At 38.5% G+C, this 24,729-nt stretch overlaps 1 protein-coding gene across 1 annotated transcript in view; it reads left to right on the forward strand.

The window, feature by feature from the left end:
• Positions 1 to 20,934, forward strand: part of CCNB3 (cyclin B3) — an 86,153-nt gene extending 65,219 nt beyond the window's left edge. Inside the window, exons 8-12 of the mRNA XM_036996305.2 lie at positions 10,371 to 10,508; positions 16,193 to 16,348; positions 17,118 to 17,267; positions 20,281 to 20,414; positions 20,633 to 20,934. Coding sequence (XP_036852200.1) covers positions 10,371 to 10,508; positions 16,193 to 16,348; positions 17,118 to 17,267; positions 20,281 to 20,414; positions 20,633 to 20,693 — 639 coding nt within the window. The 3' untranslated portion in view covers positions 20,694 to 20,934. The remainder of the gene's footprint in view (positions 1 to 10,370; positions 10,509 to 16,192; positions 16,349 to 17,117; positions 17,268 to 20,280; positions 20,415 to 20,632) is intronic.
• Positions 20,935 to 24,729: the final 3,795 nt, after the last annotated feature.

Below are 24,729 nucleotides of genomic sequence, written 5' to 3' on the forward strand. Positions count from 1 at the left end.
TTTCATAGTATTCTCTAATAATTCTTTGTATTTCTGTGGGGTCCGTTGTGATTTTTCCTTTCTCATTTCTGATTCTGTTGATGTGTGTTGATTCTCTTTTTCTCTTAGTAGGTCTGGCTAGAGGCTTATCTATTTTGTTTATTCTCTTGTAGAAACATCTCTTGGATTCATTGATTTTTTCTATTGTTTTATTCTTCTCAATTTTATTTATTCTCTGATCTTTATTATGTCCCTCTCTCTGCTGACTTTAGGCCTCATTTTTCTTCTTTTTCCAATTTCAATAATTGTGACATTAGACTATTCATTTGAGATTGTTCTTCCTTCTTTAAATATGCCTGGATTGTTATATACTTTCCTCTTAAGACTGCTTTTGCTGTGTCCCACAGAAGTTGGGGCTTTGTGTTGCTGTTGTCATTGGTTTCCATATATTGCTTGATCTCTATTTTAATTCAGTCTTTGATCCATTGATTATTTAGGAACATGTTGTTAAGTCTCCATGTGTTTGTGGGCCTTTTTACTTTCTTTGTATAATTTATTACTAGTTTTATGCCTTTGTGGTCTGAAAACTTGGTTGGTAGGATTTTAATCTTTTGGAATTTACTGAGGCTCTTTTTGTGGGCTAGTATGTGGTCTATTCTGGAGAATGTTCCATGTGCACTTGAGAAGAGTGTGTATCCTGTTGCTTTTGGATGTAGAGTTCTACAGATGCCTATTAGATCCATCTGTTCTAGTGTGTTGTTTAGTGCCTCTGTGTCCTTACTTATTTTCTGTCCGGTTGATCTGTCCTTTAGAGTGAATGGTGTGTTGAAGTCTCCTAAAATGAATGCATTACATTCTATTTCCTCCTTTAGTTCTGTTAGTATTTGTTTCACATATTCTGGTTCTCCTGTGTTGGGTGCATATATATTTATAATGGTTATATCCTCTTTTTGGACTGAGCCCTTTATCATTATGTAATATCCTTGTTTATCTCTTCTGGGTTTCTTTGTTTTGAAGTCTATTTTTTTCTGGTAGTAGTACTGCAACACCTGCTTTTTCCTCCCTGTTGTTTGCATGAAATATCTTTTTCCATCCCTTGACTTTTAGTGTTGCATGTCTTTGGGTTTGAGGTGAGTCTTTTGTATGCAGCATATAGATGGGTCTTGTTTTTTTATCCATTCAGTGACTCTACGTCTTTTGATTGGTGCATTCAGTCCATTTACATTTAGGGTGATTATTGATATGTATGTACTTATTGCCACTGCAGGCTTTAGATTCGTGGTTACCAAAGGTTCAATGTTAACTTCTTTACTATGTTAGAGTCTAACAACTCACTTAGTATGCTGTTACAAACACAATCTAAAGGTTCTTTTCTGTTTCTCCTCCTTTTTCTTCCTCCTCCATTCTTTATATATTAGGTATCATAGTCTGTACTTTTTGTCTATCCCTTGATTGACTTTGGGGATAATTAATTTAATTTTGCATTTTCGTAGTCATTAGCTGTTCTGCTTTCTTTACTGTGGTTTTATTACCTCTGGTGATAGCTATTCAACCTTAGGAACAGTTCCATCTATAGCAGTCCCTCCAAAATAGACTGTAGAGATGGTTTGTGGGAAGTAAATTCTCTCAGCTTTTGCTTATCTGGAAATCATTAATCCCTCCTTAAAATTTAAATGATAACTCCCCTCTGACCTGTAAGGTTCTGCTGAGAAGTCTGATGTTAGCCTGATGGACTTTCCTTTGTATGTGATCTTATTTCTGTCTCTGGCTGATTTTAACAGTCTGTCCTTATTCTTGATCTTTTCCATTTTAATTACTGCTTCTCTTGGTGTTGTCTTTCTTTGGTCCATTGTGTTGGGAGATCTGTGGATCTCCATGGCCTGAGAGGCTATCTCCTTCCCCAGATTGGGGATGTTTTCAGCAACTACCTCCTCAAAGATACTTTCTATCCCTTTCTCTCTCTCTTCTTCTTCTGGTATCTCTATAATGCAAATATTGTTCCATTTGGATTGGTCACACAGTTCTCTCAGTATTCTTTCATTCTTAGAGATCCTTTTTTCTCTCTGTGCCTCAGCTTAGTTGTATTCCTCTTCTCTAGATTATATTTCATTTATCATCTCCTCCACCATATTCAACCTGCTTTTAATACCCTCCATCACGCTCTTCAATGATTGGATCTCCAACCTGAATTCATTCATGAGTTCTTGGATGTCTTTCCATACCGCCATTAGCATGTTGATGATTTTTATTTTGAACTCCCTTTCAGGAAGAGTCATGAGGTCCATATCATTTAAATCTTTCTTGGGAGTTGTATTAATAATTTTACTGTGGACCTGGTTTCTTTGGCAGTTCATATTTTATATGGCGCCCTCTAGTGTCCAGAAGCTCTATTGTAGAGCTGCTCAGCCCCTTAAGCAATGTTGGGGGTTGCAGGGGAGTGGTATTCATGTCTGTGGGGAGGAAAGAGCTGTTTTCTGCTTCCCGGCTTCTGTGCCTGTCTCCACTGCCTGAACCATTGGGCCGAGCACACAGATATAAGCTTTTGTCCCAGAGCAGCTGGATATGGGTCCCTGCTTTCCACAAGTGGCTGGAATCCCAGTCTCCCCAGGAACTACACCTGTCCCAGCTTTCTAACCCCGTAATCAGAGGAGTATGATGAAAGCACCATGAAATGTAGGTTTGTGCTCCCAGCGCAGATCTCTGGAGCTAGGTATTCAATAGTCCCAAGCCTTCCACTCCCTCCCTGCTCCAGTTTTCTTCCTCCTGCCAGTGTGCTGGGATGGGGGAAGGGCTCCGGTCTGGCTGAGCTACAGCTTTGGTAGGTTACCCTGTTCAGTGAGGTCTGATCTTTTCTCCAGGTGTACGCAGTCTGCACCATCTTCTTTCCTGTTGCTCTCAGGATTAGTTGCACCAACTATATTTTCTAATTGTATCCAGTTTTAGGAGGAAGCCTCTGTCTCCCTCTCACACTGCTATCTTTAATCCTAATCTATGTATGATTTTAATGTTTAAAAATGTTTTGAAAGTTTTTCATCCAGGATATGGTTTTTCTTGGTGAATGTTCCATGGGCACTTGAGAATAATGTGTATTCTGCTGCTGTTTGATGGAGTTTTCTCTAAGTGTGAGTTGGATCCTGTTGGTTGATGTTAATTTCTTCATTATCTTTGCTTATTTTCTGTGTACTAATTCTGTTACTGAGAGAGAGTACTGAAATTTTCAACTGTAATTGTAAATTAGTCCATTTGTCTTTTCAGTTTTGTCATTTTTTTCTTTATGTATTTTGAAATCTATAATTGGGAACATACACATTTAGGATTATTATGTTCTCTTTATAGTCTTGTGACTTGCTTTTGTCTTATGTTACCAATGTTCATGTAATTGCAGACATCTCTCCAATTAAATTGACATATTTTTGCATGAGTTTTGCTGACTGTATAATATTCTGTTCTTTAACTGTCATTATTTACCCAACCCACCCATTGGTGGACATTTGTTATTTCCAACTTTTGCCCTTAGAAAAAACCCTGCAGTGAACATGCATATGCTTGTATTGCTCATAAATTTAGTTTAGTTTTTCTGTAATAGATTGCTAGGAGTAGAAGTATTAGATCAAAGCAATACACATTTAAAATTTCTCCATATACAGGCAACTGCCCTTCTGAAGTTTCATGTCCATTTGTACTTTAACCAGTGCTGAATGAAAGTGATTATTTTCTCATAGTCTTACCAACACAAGGTGTTATATTTTTTGCCATCTGACGTCTGAAAATTTTTAATGTTTTATTTCAGGTTGATGTACAGGAGCATTGGCATTTCAAGTAGTCAGGTTCTATCACTTCTTCCCTTTATGGTTTTAATATTTTTTTCTTGCTTAGAAAATGTTTCTCCAGTCATAAGTGTATAAAGATTTCTCTGAATTTTTTTTCTAGAACATTTATAGTTTAATGTTCACATCTAAATCTTTATCTGGAATTTATTTTGAATAAAAGCGAATATTTTGGTTTTAGTGTCAGCATCTGTACATCTTTCCCCAATGACTATCCAGTTATTCTAATACTATTTATTGGTTTTTATTATCTACTGGTTTGAAATGACATCTGTAATCATATATACTTGGGTTTATCTTTGGTCATTCCAGGTCTAAGTGTAGTTGCCATCTGTTAACATACAAAGAGACTACAGTATTATTCGCTATATTCCCTATGCTGTACTTCCGTGTCTGTGACTAATTTCATTTTATAATTTGAGGTTTATACCTCTTTATACCCTTCCTCTATTTCACCCATCCATGTACCCCCCTCTTCTATTATAACTAGTAGTCCATTCTCTGTGTTCATTAGTCTGTTTCCATTTTTTTTGTTTGTTCATTTGTTTTGTGGACCTAGAGGATATTATGCTAAGTAAAACAGGTCGTACAAAGACAGATACCATGTGATTTCACTTATATGTAGAAACTTAAAAAATCAAAACAAATGATTAGTATGCTATTTTATTATGACTTTATAATACGTTTATTGGTTCTTTACTCATCTTTTACAAAATAATCATCATTGTTCTTACATATTAATTCTTCCATGTGAGCTCTAAAATAACTTTGTCAACTTTAAAAAATAGCCCATTGAGATAGATTCAGAGAGAGTTCACAGATTTCACAATATTGAGCTTTCCAAGCCAGTTATGTCTTGTCTGTTTAGTTACCAAGTCTTTTTTAACAATTTCAAATTTTAAAGATACTCTTCGGATTGGTCTCACTGACTTAAAAAGGTTTTTATTCACTATTGAGGTTTCTTTTTTTAAATAGTGTTATCCTTTTTCCTTTAATTTTTGAATTTATTGCTATCATATTGCAAAAGCAATTGGTTTTTTCTGTATTTTGTATTCATATACTTTGCTAAACTTAGTCATAGTTTATTTAATTTACTCTTGGATTTCATGTGCTTATAATTAGAATTTTTGCTTCTATATTCACCAACTATTCCTTTGTAAATTTTTGGTGAAGGGTACCCTCTTTATTAAGTTGTGGTACCAGAGTTACTCTAGCTTATTAACATAATTAGAGAAATTTTCCTCTTGTACTAAGTTTAACACAGTCATTATATTTTTCTTGAAGAATTTGCCCATGAACTCACCGATGTGTGGTGCCATTTGCATGTATCATTCTTTGATAACTTTGTCTAATAACATTGATGGTTATTGACCTACTAAAGTTTTGTTACTCTTCTTGAGTCATTTTTGCAGTTTATATTTTCCTAAAAAATCATTCATTTCATAAATATTTTCATAGTTATTATCATAGATTGTACATGGCATTCTTTTATATCCCTTTGTTTTTTTTCCCTCATTCAAAATATGTGATGTTTTAGTTTGCTCCCATGTATTGGCATGCATGTACCTGTTTTCTTCCCCTCAATTTCCCTTGCAAAATATTAATGCAGTCCTCTGGTCAAATAACCAGTTCATGGATAAATGTATAACTTTTTCTTTTTAAAAAATTAATTAACATTTGCTTTCACCATTATTATTTTATTTTTATTTTATTATGGTTTGTTCTGTTGTTTTTCCCTAGCTTCTTGAAATGAATGCTTAGTCTATTTTAATTATTTTTGACTCTATAATAAAATCTCCAAAGCTATACATTTTCTTCTAAGTAACAGTTCTGACTACATCCCATTAGTTTTGAAAGACAGTGTGGTAGCTATCTTGTTTTTACTCAATAATTGCAATTGTAATTTTTATTTCCTCTTTGACCCATATTTTATTTCTTTCTTTAAGAATAGTGCGTACCATCTCTTTCAAGTGCTTTTCTTGTCTTTAGTTTGTTTGGTTTATCCATTTATTGCTAATTTCTAGGTTTATTATATTGTGTATTGAGATGTGACCTGAATAATAATTTCTGCTTTTCTTAAGTTAATGAGATTCTCTTCATGGCTTCAGATATAATGGGTTTTTACAAATGATTCACTGATGTTTAAAGACCTCTATAGGGTACAAAGGTCATTATGTCAATTAATTTTGGCTTAATAATTATTATATAATTTATATGCTAATTTATTTATTTCTTTGCATAACTTATCAAAGTCTAAGAACAATGTGGTAACCACCCACAATCGTTGTTTAGTTAATTTCTCCTGGCATTTCTTCACCCCCTTCATATTACCTTAACCCCTCTGCCCCATATAATTTTTAAACTACAAAATTAATACATGTTTATAATATGTGTGTGTATTCATATATGTTTGTGTTTGTGTATATGTGCAAAATCGACAACCCTTTTCCTCTTCTTTTTCCTCAGTCATACAAAACTATAGTTTATCCTTCCAGACCTTTTCTGTGTGTCTTACCACTTTTGTTAAGTTTTTGACTCTTAAATTATGTGAGTGATATACATACATACATATCATATATAAAAACACAGCTTTTTAATGATTGTGGATTTTATGGTATTTTGGTGTACGAATAGGTCACACTGTACACACTGCTCTCAACTTGCTCTTTTCTCTTAAGAATAAGTCTTAGTAATCTTCCCATATAAGTGTAGATGTACTTCATTCTTTTAAACTGCATAATATTGTTATATGGATATAGTCATTATTTAGTTATTCAACCCCTTTGGTGAATCTGACCTATTAATTGCCTGTAAAGTAAGATGATATAATTTGCATATTTTTAATTTAATTCTTCTTCTATTTTTAGTCAAAATTATCTAAACTTTTAGAGCCAGATTATTACTGTTTAATAGATTACCTTCCACATAAATAATTATTTTGACATTTCTAGATATAGATCTGTTTTCCTTAATTTTGTATTATATATTATAGATCCTTTCAATCAAAAGGTTTAATCTTTCTTTGGCTCAGAGAAAACTTTTTCTATGATTATTTCTCTTCTGCTTTTTCTTTCATTGTGATTGTGTGTGTGTGTTTGTATATGTCCAGAATCTGTTCTTCTTGTGTCTCAAGTTTTCATTCATTCAGCTTTCTTTTACCTCTCAGTTCTAGGAGAATTTCTTAAAATTGCTTTGGGAATCATTGATTTAATTTTTGTCATAATCCAATACACTCTTCACTGTATACACTTTATAATCAAGTAATTGCTTTTTCATCAGAAAAATTAATCCCTAGGATGAAAATACAGCGTAGAGGATATAGTCAGTAGTTCTGTAGTATCTTTCTACATTAGTTGGGGTGAGGATTAAATATTGTATATTAACTGTTAAATCACTATATTATATACTTGAAACCAACATAATATTGTATATCGATTATACTTCGATAAAATAATACATCAATGCCAAAAAAAAGAAAGAAAGAAAAGAAAGCAGTCTTCTTGGATTCCAGAGTGTTCCCTTTTCATAGATTTTATCTGAGAGTACATTTTTAAGCTTATTCCAGTTCTTTGGAGTGAAAAGCTTTCATAAGTAGATACTTATTCTGGTTCCTCAGAATATTTTGCCTTGAAAAATTAATTTTTTTCATATGTCTGGTAGATTTCCTCTGTTTATTCACCTGTGTAGAAAATGGTCTTTGACTTTTGGAATTTGATATGGATTTTGTCAGATTTGTCTGCTAGTTTGAGACTAAGAGTAATCTTTATATTTTCTATAGTTTTGATTTATTTATCATTTCCCTTTTATTTCTCCTTATCCATCTCCAGAGAAAGAGATAGTAATTTTTGAAGAACTGGAAGGGTATGCTAGCCAAAGGCTGTCATAAGGGAAAGAACCTTGCTACAGTGCTGAAAGGTTTCTTCTCTTCATTTGTTGTAGTTGCTTGAAATTACCTGGAGCAGTCCTTCTTCTATAACTGACACAAAGTTAGGCTCCTCATTTGGAGCCTGATGCTGAGGGGATAGAAAACTGTATCACATGAAGAATAGTTAGAAGAAGTCAAGTTATTTGGTCTAGAATGGAAACTGATAGGAGCCTAAATACTGTCTTCAGTAGGTGAAGGGCTGTCACAAGGATAGACTTGATCCACATAGTCTCAAGTGGTAGAATTGTGTTAGAAGAGCATTGTCTTACATTCAAGGAAGCAGGATTGCTATAACTTATATAGCTGCTGATTTGAGTATTTGACTTCAAATTTCAACCATTCATTTAGATATTTCCCACACTTGTTTTTCTTTTTAAGTAAATAAATATTTTTTATTGAAGTATAGTTGATATATAATATATTGGGTTCAAGAATACAACATGGTGATTTGATGGTTATCTATATTATTAAATGCTCACCCCAACTAGTGTAGTTACTACCTGTCAACATGGAAAGATGTTACAGAATAACCTACACTTTTAGATGTTGCCATTTTATAATAATATAGAGCATGGTTGTCCCATGCCTATGTCAGGTACTCGAAGGAGGATATACAAGCACTGGTGTTGTCATTTGCTCACAGAGGCATCATCCTCAGAGAACTGTTGTTCATCCTCAGAGAACTGTTATTTTCCATTTCTGCCCTCTTGGTAAAAATTTGATCTCAATTTCTTGGCACTTAAGGTGGTAAACATTACTCTTCATCTGCATGAACTCTCCCCATCCCTTTCTTATGACATTCCTGTGGAAAATATAGTAGGCAGAATAAAATATTGACATCCTAATTTCCAGAATCTGTGAATATATTACTTTACATGGGAAAGGAAAATTAGACTATGGAATTAAGATTGTAATTGGCTGAATTTAAGATAGGATGATTATCCTGGATTATCCAAGTGGCCCAATATAATCACAAGGGCCCTTAAATGTGGAAGAGTGATGCAAAGAGTGATGCAGTGAAGAAAGACTCACCTGGCATTTGCTGGCTTTGAAGATGGAGGGGACCACCAACCAAAGAATGTGGGCAGCTCCTAGAGCCTAGGAAAAGGATTTTTCACTAGAATTTATAGAAAGAAAAATAGCCCTGCCAACATGTTTTTTAGCCCAGTGAGTCTCATTTTGGGCTCCTGACCTCCAGATATGTAAGATAAGGAATTAATGTTGTTTTAAGCCACTAGATATGTGGTAATTTATTATGGCAGCAATAGAAAACTAATAAGGACAGATTTCTTAGAAGATCCAAGGCCCTGTCCCAGGAACAGTAAGAACAGCTTCTTGGTATTTCTATTACTCAGAAACTTAACGTGTCTATTGCTGAACCAGTGCATTCAAATTATCTTCTGATAATCATTCACCTATGCAAATATACATCCATTTCTCCATACTGACCTACTTTTTGGTCATTTAGGCTTCAGTCAATAACAGTAACCTTTACAAAAGGAAGCCCAGTGAAGTAAGTGAAGCTTACAGGGAAGGTGATTTCTACTCAAGATAAGGCAGAATTTTCTGTTAAAACATTCAAAGAGAGATTGGGCTATATTTGGAGGGTCTATGGCAGGAACTGAAAAACTGTTTGGTAAAGACATTAAAGAGGATTCATGCACAGAAATGTTAAACTATAGATTTTATTGTTAAACTATAGATTTTTATTGTTCTTGAATCCTAAGAACCTAAGGGGTTGTGAGGAAGAAGCATCACTAAGGATTCAGTAGGAACCCTGTGTACAGTGCAAATTGTGCCTGCACATGGCCTCCAGCTAAAGCAAGTGGGCGATGGGGTCCAGCTCATATTCTGTTTGCCAAGGTGCACATTCTGGCTGTGGGGCTTCTAGGCCCTGATGCAGTGACAACTTTTGCTAATTTATATAAAGGTATTACCTACTTGATAAGATGTGTGCCTGCAGGGCTGCATTTACCCAAAGAAGGCATCTTTTCTCTAATTTGCACAAAGATGTCACATGGGCCAGCAGTAACTGGGGAACTAGGGCTATACACAATGGTTTCTTGGAGTTGGTGAAGGCAAGACAAGGATAAATAAGAGAAAGAAGGGAAGGAGGGTTATACTACTAATGCTTTAATCTAATTCTGGCTTTTCTAGCCCATCAGCTTACTTCCAAATGGTGCTACTGGTACTTGTTCCCAATCTATACATTGTAATAACATATCTAGTTGGGAAGAGAAACTAATGAATGAATAAACTAATGAACAAGTCTCTGTCTTTCAGAGTTAAATGAACATGATTTCTTTTGGGGGTTCACTGTATACAGTAGTAGCAAATGAGTAAAAGAAGAATCTAAGTACTAGAAATCAAGAGGAAAGGGTGTGTTCACTCAAAGTGCTCATAGAAAAGGCAGAGCAGCTCTCTCTGCTTTGTCAGACTGGTCACCTACCCAGGTTCCTCAAAGGTACAGGAGATATAGCCAGGCACCTAGCAGTTCCCGCATTCATGGTAGTCTCAGCTGGTCAGGTGTGGTAGCTTCACTGTCTTCAATGCTGCATACCAGGTAGTTAGATCTATTTGGATGAGGCTTTGGAGCTGGACAATATGCAGATTTGTGCTCTGTTTGTGTTTTCTTCCAGATGTCCTTTGAGATGAGTCATGAGACCCTGTACTTGGCAGTGAAGCTGGTGGATCATTACCTTATGGAGGTAATATGCAAGAAGGACGAGCTTCAACTCACTGGTTCCACTGCTTTGCTGATTGCAGCAAAATTTGAGGTGAGCTTGAGTCCATAAGACCAGGAAAGAACTAATCAATCAAGTTTCTATCCAAGTCATATATATGCTGTATGTATGCATATATATATATGATATATTATATACATATATGTATGCATAATTATATACATACACAGATAATTTTTCCTACCAATTTTTTTGTCTGTTCCAAGGTAGGAAAGCATGTGTTGGGTGGCAATGGTGGTGTATTTGTTTCTTGACATCAATAAGGTTCTTCCATTTACTCTTTATGATGTGTGTATATGCCTAGTTAAATGGGTTGTTAATGCTTTCTTCTGGTCCATGATTCTTTGCCCTTCCTCCCAACCTTTTCTTCTTCCACCAACTCCATCTCCGTCTAGTGAAGCTTGAACTGCATACACAAGAAAGCATTTCTAAATCTGGGTGCTGGAGACGTCAAAAGAAAATGGCCTGGTGTAGATGGTATTAAGTCTAGGTGAAATAGTTACTTTTGAAATAGCAGTATTGCTACAGAAAACTGGAAAACCTGGACTGCATCACTGACGGAAGAACCAAGCAGCTCTCAGAGGTCTTGGAAGGTGAAGGTTTAAATTATGCTGGTGGGCTCAGAGGAGAGTGATCTCCAAAGGTCTGAGCCCCGAGTACAGAAGAGCCACGCCTTTTATACATTTACTACAGAGCCACGGTGGGAGTCAGCACCCAGAAACTGTTTCAGGAGGAGCTATTAGGTCACTACAGGTGTATTCAGGATGCTAGTTATATTTTAATTAATTTCTGTAAAGGTTACCCGGATACTGTATTATAAAGTAATGAGCTTCCATGACTATGATTAACAAGCTGTTCCATACCACTGAGTCCCGGGGTGGGATGAGGGGGGATACATCATTACATTGTTTCAATCTCAAGCACCCAAGTACCTTGTGATTCCTTTAAATTCTGGAAGTCTTAACAGAAACTTTGTTTCCTTGACTTTCTTAGCTTTTCTGGCTTTCTACCAAACCCGGATGGGGGGAGGGATTTGAGAACTTTCTGTATATTTCCTCATCAGTATAAAAGCAAGAAGCTGGCCTTTCCTTCACAACTGTAATCCATCTAACTAACAGTTTCTCTTATTTTTCTTCTCTTTTGGATGCTAAATAATCTTGTCCAGCTCTCATTTTTTTTTGTTGTTGTTGTTCAGATAGGCTAGTTGTATGAAACCTTAGGGTTTAGGAGCAGAGAGATAGCAACTTTTACTGAGTTCAAAGAACTTTACAATTGTGGGTTTGTTTTTGTGCTCCCTTGATGGTTCCTCTCCAGCTCTGTTTCTAACTTGCTCCCTGTCTCTCTTCCTCCTTTGTTCCTGCCTTCATTCACTTACCCTCTACTTCAGGCCAAATGTCCATCCCTAACCCCAAACTTCCTTCCTTTGCTTCTTGCCTCCCTCTCTACCTCCCTCTATTGAAGTTCTTGCCTTCTCCTCACTTCCGCCTTCACTTCACTTCTGCCCTTTCTTCACTTCTGCCCTTGCTTCACTTCCACCCTTGCTCCATAGCTCCTTTCCTCCTTCCAGCCTTCTGTAAATTCTTCCCTCTGTTGCTCCCTTGATCCTTTTACCCCTGCTTTGTGCACTCACTCACTCTATACTGGGCTCCATCTTTAGCTTACTCCCTCCCTTCACCTGGGCCCTTGGTCCATCTGCTGCTCCATCCCTCTCTCTCTCTCTTGCTGCTTCCTTTTGTCCCTCCCTTTCTCCTACCCTTGTTCCATCCCTTACTCGTTCTGTGCCTCCCTCCTTGCTACCTTCTTTTCTTCTCACACCCCTCCATCCCTCTGTCTTACTCCATTCCCCTCTCTCCTATCTTCCCACCTTTTTTCCTTTTCTTCCCTTTACCTTGCTCACTCTCTTCTTTCTTCCTTTGCTAAATCTCTCCCCTACACCCCTCTGAACCATCTTCTCCCTCTCTCTCTTGCTCCTCCCGCCCTCCCCCTTGCTTCTCTCATACCTCACTTCCTCCTTTGCTTATCCCTTCCCTCCCTCTCCCCATTTTCTGACTATTCCTTCTCTCCCCTCCTCATTTGCTCTTCTCCTTCCTACCTCCCCCCCTTGCTTCATGGCACCCTAGTACCATGACTCCCTTCCACCCTGGCTCCCTCTACCCTCCTTCCTTTCCTTGTTCCCTTATTTTCTTCTCCCTTCCTTCTTGCTCTCTCTTTGTTTCCCTCTCTGGCTCACTTCCTTCCTTCCTTATTCAGTGGTATCCTTGCTCCCCATCACTACATGCTCTCTCACTGACTCTCTCCCACCCATTCTCTCTTTCATCATCCTCCTTTCCTCCCTCTCTTTCTCTCCCTGTTTCTTTCCCTCCTTCCTATCGCTTTCATTTCCTCTCTCTTTCCCACCCTTTTCTTCCTTCCTCCTTCCCTCCCTTGCCCCCTAGACTTCTCCTTTCCTTTTATTCTCTTTCACTGCCCCATCCTTCACTCTCTCCCTTGTTCCATTCCTTGCTGCTTCCCTCTCTGGCCCATTTCATTCCCTGCTTACTTGCTCCCTGGTTCATTCCCTTGCTTCCTCCACTTTTACCCTCTTTTCTTCCCTCCTTTCCTTCCTCCTCCCTCCCTCCACCTAGGGCCATCCTTGTGGCTTGAACACACACTCCATACCTCAGCCTCAAGGGGGTTAAAAAAGAAGAGGGGGATCCCTGGCCAACAGAGAGCAGAAGGAGGAGGAGAATGTTAGGGGCACTTTTTTTTTCCAGTTCTGTTCCCAAATCTTTTTTTTTTTTTGGTATCATTAGTCTATGATTACATGAGGAACATTATGTTTACTAGACTCCCCCCATCACCAAGTTCCCCCCCACAAACCCCATTACAGTCACTGTCCATCAGCGTAGTAAGATGCTATAGAGTCACTACTTGCCTTCTCTGTGTGGTACCGCCCTCCCCGTACTCCCCCCACATTATGTCTGCTAATAGTAATGTACCCCCTCTTTTTTCCCCCTTATCCCTCCCACCCATCCTCCCTAGTCCCTTTCCCTTTGGTAACTGTTAGTCCATTCTTGAGTTCTGTGAGTCTGCTGCTGTTTTGTTCCTTCAGTTTCTTTCTTTGTTCTTATACTCCACACATGAGTGAAATCATTTGGTACTTGTCTGTTTCCACCTGGCTTATTTCACTGAGCATAATAATCTCTAGCTCCATCCATGTTGTTGCAAATGATAGGACTTCTGTTCTTCTTATGGCTGAATAATATTCCATTGTGTATATGTACCACATCTTCTTTATCCATTCATCTACTGATGGACACTTAGGTTGCTGCCATTTCTTGGCTATTTTAAATAGTGCTGTGATAAACACAGGGGTGCATGTCTTTTTGAATCTGAGATCTTGTTTTCATGGGTAAATGCCTAGGAGTGGAATTCTTGGGTTAAATGGGATTTCTATTTTGAGTTTTTTGAGGAACCTCCATACTGCTTTCCACAATGGTTGAACTAATTTACATTCCCACCAGCAGTGTAGGAGGGTTCCCCTTTCTCCACAACCTCACCAACATTTGTTGTTGTTTGTCTTTTGGATGGTGACAATCCTAACAGGTGTGAGGTGATATCTCATTGTGGTTTTGATTTGCATTTCTCTGATGACAAGCGATGTGGAGCATCTTTTCATGTGTCTGTTGGCCATCTGAGTTTCTTCTTTGGAGAAGTGTCTGTTCAGATCCTGTCCCCATTTTTTAATTGTCTTATTTGCTCTTTGTTGAGGTGCATGAGCTTTTTATATATTTTGAATGTCAACCCTTTATCGGGTCTGTCATTTATGAATATATTCTCCCATACTGTAGGATGCCTTTTTGCTCTATTGGTGGTGTCCTTTGCTGTACAGAGGCTTTTCAGCTTGATATAGTCCCACTTGTTCATTTTTGCTTTTGTTTCCCTTGCCCGGGGAGATATGTTCATGAAAAAGTCACTCATGTTTATGTCCAAGAGATTTTTGCCTATGTTTTTTTCTAAGAGTTTTATGGTTTCATGACTTACATTCAGGTCTTTGATCCATTTTGAGTCTACTTTTGTGTATAGGGTTAGACAGTGATCCAGTTTCATTCTCTTACATGTAGCTGTCCAGTTTTGCCAACACCAGCTGTTGAAGAGACTGTCATTCCCCCATTTGTGTCCATGGCTCCTTTATCATATATTAATTGACCATATATGTTTGGGTTAATATGTGGAGTCTCTATACTGTTCCACTGGTCTGTGGGTCTGTTCTTATGCCAGTACCAAATTGTCTTGATTACTGTGGCTTTGTAGTAGAGCTTGAAGTTGGGAAGTGAGATCCCCCCTGCTTTATTCTTCCTTCTCAGGATTGCTTTGGCTATTCAGGGTCTTTTGTGATTCTTATATGAATTTCAGAACTATTTGTTCCAGTTCATTGAAGAATGCTGTTGGTATTTTGATAGGGATTGCACTGAATCTGTAGATTGCTTTAGGCTGGATGGCCATTTTGACAATATTAATTCTTCCTAGCCAAGAGCATGGGATGAGTTTCCATTTGTTAGTGTCCTCCTTAGTTTCTCTTAAGAGTGGCTTGTAGTTTTTAGGGTATAGGTCTTTCACTTCCTTGGTTAGGTTTATTCCGAGGTATTTTATTCTTTTTGATGCAATTGTGAATGGAATTGTTTTCCTGTGAGGAGCACTTTTAAGTAAATCTTGGATCCAGGAGCCCCCTTCCTAGTTGCTAGGAAAAAGGGCCTCCACTATGTTTTTTGGAGAAGGGGTATCTTCCCTTCACAGGATTGAGAAGTATAGAAAGACTTTTGCAAAGAGGAGGTATCGACGTGCTATGACTAAAGAAGAAAAGAGTGAGCCACTGATGAGTAGAGCAATGCAAGGGAGGGTTTCTTGCCCTGTACTGACACTAGGTTGCTGTGTGAACTTGAGCAAGTTGCTTTCTCTTTCTGGACCTCAATTTCCTTGTCTGCAAAACCAGAGGGTTCCAGTCTGTAATCTCACAATAAAGGGACAGAAAGATTTGGGTGTAAGGCTGGTGTGGGCAGTTAGATGTAGCTAGAGAAAAAATTCAGGGGTCTTCCTGCTTCCTAATCATTTCCTCCAAACCAAGGTTCAACCTGCAGAAGGAGGCACATGGGAAAATACTCCTGAATAGGGGTTCTTCTCATCCTTGGCTTGGCCTAGATCTTCATACTCTAGCTCCCATGCTCATCCTCCCATTCCCTGCAGTTCTCAGTCTTTGCTGAAGCTCCTTCTGTGCCTGTCTGCTGATCTCTCACTGTCTGTTACTCCAGTGGCCTTATTCATTCCTTAGACTAGAACGTGGGATTATTTTTCATCTCTAGTGCTCCTTTCCATGGTCTCCTTTCCCATTCCTGGCTCTCCCTTCCCATTCCTGGCTCTCACTCATTAGAAAAGAGATCACTGCTTTCCTGTGCCATATTATGGCTGCTTCCAACACTGTAAGAATCCATCCCAAGAGGCCTTATCCTTTATCCAATGGTACAGTTTTTGGGCAGATATGACCTGACTCTGATTTTGGTTTTTAGATGTGCCACTCATATCAACCAGAAGCTGGCTCTTAGAGCTACCCTGAAGATTAATGCCAGGAAATGTTTTTGCATCTTATTCTTCACGCTTCTCTCTCTCTACCTTTCATCTCTAAGCAGAGAGGAGTGGGTTGACTCTGTGTGGTTGTGACTACCTCTCTTTTCCACCCATAGGAGACCAGCCCACCTTGTGTGGATGACTTTCTGTACATCTGTGATGGTATTTATCAGCGAGATGAGATGCTCGCCATGGAAATCAGCATCCTACAAACCCTCAAATTTGATATCAACATTCCCATCGCCTATCATTTTCTGCGCAGATATGCTAGGGTAAGAGCAAGGAGGCACATCTTCATTCTCCCACTGCTGGGTTAGTCCCCTCCATACCCAGAGTGGCTGCCTGAGTGGTAGGAAAAGAGAAAGGAACAACTGGGGGCAGGGAAATTTCTTCTTCAAGCCACTCTCATAGATTGGCAAACTTCAGGAAGTATGGGGGGAAGAAAATTTCAGATTTCCACTGTGTGCCTATAAAATTGCGAGGTGAGGGCAGAGTTGGAGGCTGGGAGAAGATTCTTTGATCAGCAAGAGATACCTGAGAAGTTTGGAGAGATACTGATAAAGTTCTCTTTCACCAGAGTATTGGTTACAGGGAGGTCACTTTATTATACAAATATATGTTGTGTACTTTTTTCTATGTGTGTTGTAGGTTGTAATTTTTTTAAAAAATGAGTCAAACAAGAAAAAGTCATTCTTTTGGATATGGAACACCTCCTAGGGTGGAACCAGGTGCAGAGTTATAGTTGGAGGGCTTTTTACAAAAAGGAGAGGTGGGAGTGTACCACAAGCATACTTGATAATTTGGTTAAAAACCCTAAAGGTGGCAAGTACTGTTGCCAGTTTCAGAATACTCCCCTTAAGATTCTGTGCTTTTGGGGTTAAGGTCCTCAGTATGAGTCATGATGGCAAGAGAGGTATATTTTTCAGACAAGGAGCCCTTTAGGCCTGATATGGGATAACCAGAGAGAGTGGTTGTGGAAGGTCTCTGCTCTGTGCTGGTTTTCTGAATTGATTACTGATTCAGTCTTCTTGCTGCCTTTAGTGTATGTGTACGAGCATGAAGACATTGACCTTGTCCCGCTTCATCTGTGAGATGACTCTGCAGGAATACGACTATATCCAGGAGAGGGCTTCCAAGCTAGCTGCTGGCTCCTTCCTCCTGGCCCTCTACATGAAGAAGCTAAAACACTTGGTAAGCATTTCCTAGGGTCAAGAGGTAGGGATTTAAAACCACGGTGTCAGCTTAAGGGGAAGGTTTAAATTAGGGCTGTGGGAAACTCGGTGACAAAACTGCCATGTACCTACAGTTATGAATTCTTTGACATTTCAACATCTTAGAGGCTTGGCTCCCTAAAGGGTTTCTACAGGAATGGTTTTGAAGTATTTTATTTCATTTTTCTTATCGTAGTACCCTTTGTGGCAAAGAAAGCTTATGTGAAAGCCCAATGTTGCAGCAATAACAATAAAAACAAATAAAAAAAAGAAACAACAAAAAACTACCATGAAGTTATTCTGGTTGCATCAGGATGTTGGTTGGGCCCACACTTCTTACCTGACCCCATTCTACCACTGGCCCTTGTAGGCCCCTTAGCAAGGTTATCCTTTGAGGGAGTTTGTTGGAACCGGGTTTGAAAAGCACTGACCCAGAGAACAGAGAATTTAAAGAACTGTCCTTGTATATGATAGGAGACCCAGAGGTATACTATAGTGCTCTTCTTTGAAGTAGAAGGCCCCCAAAGCTGCCTTCCCAAATACAAATAAAACATATTTGATGCTTTCTCTATTTTATTGTGCATAAAAGCAACTCAGAAGAACTCTTAATTTTTACTAATGTATAACATGCAGTCTAAGTAGAATGAGTATGCTTGCAAATGAGCATCTGCTTCCCAACCACTCCTAAGCTCCTTCCCAACCTCTCCTAAGCCTCTCTGACCTAGAAATCCTAGAGCCACTACTGATGGGAGAACCTCTGTGTGCTGAGAAAGAACCTTATAAACAATTCTGTGAACTTGGACAAGTCATACTGAAATTTCCTGGGACAGAGAAAGCATTCAGTAAATGGCAGTAATGATGAAAAAGAATAAATAACAATGGCTAGTATTTATTGTGTTTAGGCAGTTATCTAAACACTTAGGGTATTAACTCATTTAATCTTCATAACAACCTTAGAAGATCAGTACTATTTTTCCTATTTTACAGATAAGAAATAACTTCACTATAGCTCTACAGCCATAGTCCTGGAGGCCTCATGGTGAGCCAGGATTTAACCCTTGAATCCTGGGGAAGTCTGGTAGGACAGTTGAAGGGCTCAGGGCAGCAAACTGCTTGGAACCAGTATATAAATATTTCAGTGTTTTAACATTTGGTGTGGCTGTGCCAGCGAGTACCAGCTAAATGTCAGCCCTGATCTGAACCTAGATAGTCTGGCTCCACAGTTCTCTTATGCTATATATACTTCTGCTATGGATAAAAATACTTCACAGAGGAGGTGACTTTTGAGTTGGGTATTGAAAGATGAGTAGGAACTAGTGAGGAGACATTCTAGGTAGAGAGAATAATAATTGAAAAGACATAAAGGCAATAAGAAAAGAGTTTGATGTATTTGGGGCAGAATAAGACAGTTTCTATAGATGAAACAGAGAATATATTAATAGAGAATGGTGAAAGATCAGACCAGAATGGTATGGTGTGGCCAGATCATGAAAGACCTTTTATGCCATGCTGACTGACCCACTTTATACTAAGGCATTGCAAGTACTTTTAGGCAGGCAAGTGACATAGTCCTATTTATATGTTTTAGAAATAGTACTTGTTTGGCAGTATAGAATATGTATCAGAAGAGGGAGTATAAAAGTGGGAACACCAGCAAGTAGGCTTTCATAATAGTCAAGTGTAGCATTGGAGCCTGAACCTAAGCAGTGACAATGAGCCATTAATCTTATTTAATATACCCAATATAATGTGTTAACCCATGTGTCACTGCCTTGTTCAACATGCCAATGACTGCCCTTTGCTTGGGGCATTGGTGTCCAAACAGTATTCAGTAAAGCCCTGGGATTCCTGTAGAAGTGTCTCAGGGACCATATAAAAGGGATTCAAATTGATGGGCTTAGCTCTCACCCCCAATTCCAGGTAAGATATCTGGGCTTCCAGGTAAGATATTTGAAAAAAAGTTGAGAAAAAATAATTTAAGACATTTTTAGAAAAGCACTGCCTTATAGAATAAATCATTTCTCTACCCGTGAAGCTCCCACTTGAATTTTGACGTCTATTGCAGATGTGCCCAGCTCGATGAAGCTTTCTGTGACTCTCTCAGCCAAAGTTTATGGCTCCTGATTCTTTATCCTTTCATCATTACACTTCCATATATTTTGTAATTCTCTGTTTGCATGTGTATCTCCCCCAGGAGACTACAGACTCCACAAGGGCAGCAGCTTAATCATCATAGTATTCCTAGCATCCTACACAAGGCTTAGTAAAATTAATTTTAGCTAGCATTGTTTGGGTACTTACTATGTGCTAGACTCTTCCATGTGCTTTGTATATATTAACTCATTTAACCCTGTGATGTAATTACTATAATGATCCCCATTTGACAGATTGGGAAACTGAGGAACCAAGGGTTAGATAACTGGCTCAAGTCCATGCTGTTAGTAGAGCTGGAATTTGAACCCAAGCAGTTTGCCTTTGGAACCTTTGCTCTTAAACGCTCCCCTATATTGTTTCTGCCACTTACCAGACATCCTTAAAGTTGAATGAGAAAATTAATGCAAAGAATGATAGCTGTTAGAGCCAGAGTGGAAGAATGGCCTTAGGTTCCTGTTGGCCATTAGTTGGAACCTCAAGTTTGTTCTAAGGTTTGTCTAGCCTTTGGCTCTTTATCTGACAGTGAGTAAATTACAAAGCTGGTCGCTCCCTTAGATTCTTTGGTGGGTGGATTTCAGTTTACATGAATTCCTACAGGCAGGGCTAATGCCCAACTGATATATATGGATATAGCCATACCACTAGTTTGAGGCTGGAATCTATTCTTCTAGGTAGTACCCTATAATTATTGGTCAGTGTCTGTGCCATATGAGTCTTTGAAATGTTTTTCTGTCTTCCCTGCCTATACCATGGATAGGAAGTTTGGACTTGGGGTAGTAGAGGCAGAGGAAGGGCCTGCTTCCTGTTTTAAAAGTTACTGTTCATGCTGTTTCTTCCAGGCTCCTACTCTGGAGTATTATAGTGGCTATAAAATCTCTGATCTCCACCCCTTGGTTAAGCAGCTGAACATCCTCTTGACTTTGCGGCATCATTGCTGTACACTCAAGACTGTGCTTTCCAAGTATTCTAACCAGTAAGTAGCAACCTCCAGTTGAGGTTGGGTTTGTGCCCAGTCATGGGGAGGCCCAGACTAGCCTCACTTATGGGAAAAGATTCAATTACTTTTCACCGTACTTTCTGCTCTGGGGTTAAGCCTAGATGGGGAACCAAGTGCCTTATGTTCTACTTATTCCAGGGAACCTGCTTGCTTTGGCCTATTTTGCACTGAGAAGACCCCTCTTCCTTTTGCAGGATCTTCTTTGAAGTCACCAAAATCCCCCCCTTGGACGTGTTGAAGCTGGAAAAGATTTGAAACTACTACTACTACTTCTGAGGCTGAGGACGTAGTACTCTGGGAGCAGCCACCAGGGCCAGGCAGGCATCTAAACAGGCTGTATTTATTCTGTCCTTGAATTTGTCTTTTGGTTACTTTTCTTCAGTTTTACTCTTTGTCTTTTTCCAAACTGATAATGTTATAAAATGTTTAAGTTTCTTATGAAAGAGAAATTATTATAGTATTTGTTTAAATATTTAATAAAAAATAATGTTTGTTGTTCAAATGGCTCACCTCCCTCTTATTTTTAAGAGCCCTATGCATTACCCAAGGACATTTTTTTTCCTGCGTAGTAAAGGCTGTGCCTCCAGGCCTAGCTTTTTCAATTTCCTTCTCTGCTTAGAGGCTTTCTCTTCATTGGAAGAGGGATTGAGCGAGGTCTCAATTGATATATGAGTCTGTAGAATGAGGATCCTTTCAGGGGGTGGGGAATGTGCCCAGTCTGTGAAGAGAGACCTCTACCCATCAGGCAGGTTTTAGTGTTCAGATCTGGGAATGTGGGCCAATGCCCTTTGGTCCTCATCTCAGGTTGCTTGCTTTCTTTGCTTCTTCCTAGATGAAAAAAAGTTGGGGATCAGAATTTTAAACCAAATGTAACCCTACTTTCCTAGGTGGCTTTCTAGAGTCTAAATTTGAAAAAAACTGCTTGATGTGCTTGGCTGAAATCTATTCTGGCCCTTCTGTCAAGAGGAGAAATTTCCACCTGTGAAATCAGAGAGATGTCCCATGAATTTAAGCATCAATCACTTGCCCAATCTTCCATTCCTAAAGCCTCAAGGTGGTTCCACTCCGTCTATATCCTGTCTTTGGGGTGATGTGTACTGGCACATCTGTTTTAGTTGTTCACAGAGGAGTTAAACATCCGTGCCAGTTCATTAAGAGCCACTGCCTTAATCTTTTTTTTTATTACGGTATCATTGATATGCACTTTTATGAAGGTTTCACAAGAAAAACAATGTGGTTATTACATTCACCTTTAGTATTGAGCCCCACCCCCATACTCCATTGCAGTCACTGTCCATCAGTGTAGTAAGATGCCACAGAGTCCCTATTTGTCTTCTGTGAGCTACAGTGTCTTCCCTGTGACCCCACACACACCATGTGTACCAATCATGATACCCCACAATCCCTTCTCCCTCCCTCCCCACCCACTCCTCCCCTTTGGTAACCACTAGTTCCTTCTTGGAATCTGTGAGTCTGCTGCTGTTTTGTTCATTCAGTTTTGCTTCATCATATACTCCACAAATGAAGGAAATCATTTGGTGTTTGTCTTTCTCTGCCTGACTTATTTCACTGAGTATAATACCCTCTAGCTCCATCCATGTTGTTGCAAATGGTAGGATTTGTTTCTTTCTTACGGCTGAATAGTATTCCACTGTGGATATGTACCACCTCTTCTTTATCCATTCATCTACTGACGGACACTTAGGTTGCTTCCATTCCTTGGCTATTGTAAATAGTGCTGCAATAAACATAGGGGTGCATATATCTTTTTGAATCTGAGAAGTTGTTTTCTTTGGGTAAATTCCTAGGAGTGGAATTCCTGGGTCAAATGGTATTTCTATTTTGAGTTTTTTGAGGAACCTCCATATTGTTTTCCACAGTGGTTGAACTAATTTACATTCCCACCAGCAGTGTAGGAGGGTTCCCCTTTCTCTGCATCCTCGTTCACATTTGTTCTGTCTTGCTTTTTGGATGTTGGCCATGCTAACTGGTGTGAGGTGATATCTCATTGTGGTTTTAATTTGCATTTCTCTGATGATTAGTGATGTGCAGCATCTTTTCATGTGTCTGTTGGCCATCTGAATTTCTTCTTTGGAGAACTGTCTGTTCAGATCCTCTGACCATTTTTTAATTGGATTATTTGCTTTTTGGGTCTTGAGGCATGTGAGTTCTTTATACATTTTGGATGTTAACCCCTTGTCGGATATGTCATTTACAAATATATTCTCCCATACTGTAGGATGCCTTTTTGTTCTGCTGATGTTGTCCTTTGCTGTACAGAAGCTTTTTAGTTTGATGTAGTTCCATTTGTTCATTTTTTATTTTGTTTCCCTTGCCGAAGGAGATGTGTTCAGGGAAAAGTTGCTCATGTTTGTATTAAGAGATTTTTGCCTATGTTTTCTTCTAAGAGTTTTATGGTTTCATGACTTACATTCAGGTCTTTGATCCATTTTGAGTGTACTTTTGTGTACAAGACTGTAATCTTGCTTCTCGGACCTTTGGGACCTTCCCACAATCTAACAACTGAAGTAATGTGTGTCACAGCAGGACTCTATTCCAGTAGTACTGTGATTAGCAACTGCTCTGATTGCTGTGTGGCCATTTGTTAACACTTGTCAAATATTTTGAATGTTAGTCCAGGGAGTGGATATCTGATGGAGGAGATAGTCAGTGGAGAAATTATGGGGAAAATACCTCCCTAGTGGCCCATGACTTCCTTTCTTTTTCGGGTTGCATCACATTTTCTGATTTGGGACAGAAGAGAGGATGCCAAGCCCTTAGATGTCTTAGTGATTTTTTTTCTTCGTGCTAGGTTCCTATTTCCCAACTTGTTTTGCCTTGATGACTAGATATTACTAGGTTCCCTCCTGCCTCCCTTCCACTGCTTTGCAAGATGATTAAAGGGTACAGCTAGAGAGGTCCAAGTTGCTTGACAGTGATTTGCCTACCATATTCAACTTTGCATAAACATGCTAAAAGCACTGGACTGGAATCCCTCTTGCAAATCTTCAGCATCACTGAAAGAAAGTGTCTTGTAACTAACTGCCTTTTAATTCTGGAGCTTCATCAGGGGCAAAAATGAACTGATTTGATTATTCCCTCCCTCCACCCTACCTTACCAACTCAGTTGTTCTTTAGAGGTGCTAATGGAACCATCAATCCTTTTTTCTTGGTCATTGCACATGTATGAAATAGATTTTACACTTATCACTCCTTCAAAATTAAGATAGCCATTAGACCTGGATCTTTTTATTTAGTGCCTTATTGAATAAGCACATCTATTTCTTTATCAATAATTTGTTCTTATATTTCAATGATTCTAGTTCAGTATGACTGGTTTTCTTTGTAAACTTACATTTTTAAAACATTTCTATTGAGATATAATTCACATACCATACAACTTGCCATTTAAAGTGTACAATTAAATAGTTTTTAGTATAGTCATAAAATTGTGCATCTGTTGCCACAGTCCAATTTTGGAGCATTTTTATCACACCAAAAATAAACCCAGACCCATTAGCAGTCAGTCCCAATCCCACCCCACCACCTCACTGCTCATCACCTCCCAAACCCCACCTTAGGCAACTACTAATTTACTGTCTCTATAGATTTACTTATTATGGATGTTTTATATAAGTTAAATCATATAGTATATAACCTTTTGTGTCTGATTCCTTTCTCTTAGCATAATGGTTTTAAGGTTTATCCATGTGGTAGCATGTATCAGTACTTCATTTCCCTTTATTGCTGAGTAATATTTCTTTCTATGGATATACCACATTTTTTTTATCTAGTCATAAGTGGATGAAAATCTGGGTTGCTTTTACTTTTTGGCTATTATTAACAATTCTGCTATGAGTGTTCATGTACAAGTTTTTGTGTGGGCATATATTTTCATTTCTCTTGTGTATTACTTAGGAGTGGAGTTGCTGAATCACACACTATTTTACCTTCCCACCAGTACTCTATAAGGATTCCAATCTCTCTAGATCCTCTCTAACACTCATCTGTCTTTTCAATTTTAGAGAGCCATCCTAGAGGTTATGAAGTGGCATCTTATTGTGGTTTTCATTTGCATTTCTCTGATGCCTAATAATGTTGAACATTTTTTTCATATGCTCATTTGCCATTTGTGTATCCTCTTGTCTCTTCAAATTCTTTGCCCATTTTTAATTGGGTTGTCTCTTTTTTATTGAGTGGTAAGTTCTCCTTATATACTCTGGCTCATATGTATGATTTGAAAATATTGCCTTTGATTCTATAGATTATATTTTCACTTTCTTGATTGTGT

The sequence above is a fragment of the Manis javanica genome, chromosome X (genome assembly GCF_040802235.1).
Source record: "Manis javanica isolate MJ-LG chromosome X, MJ_LKY, whole genome shotgun sequence".
Lineage (NCBI taxonomy): Eukaryota > Metazoa > Chordata > Mammalia > Pholidota > Manidae > Manis > Manis javanica.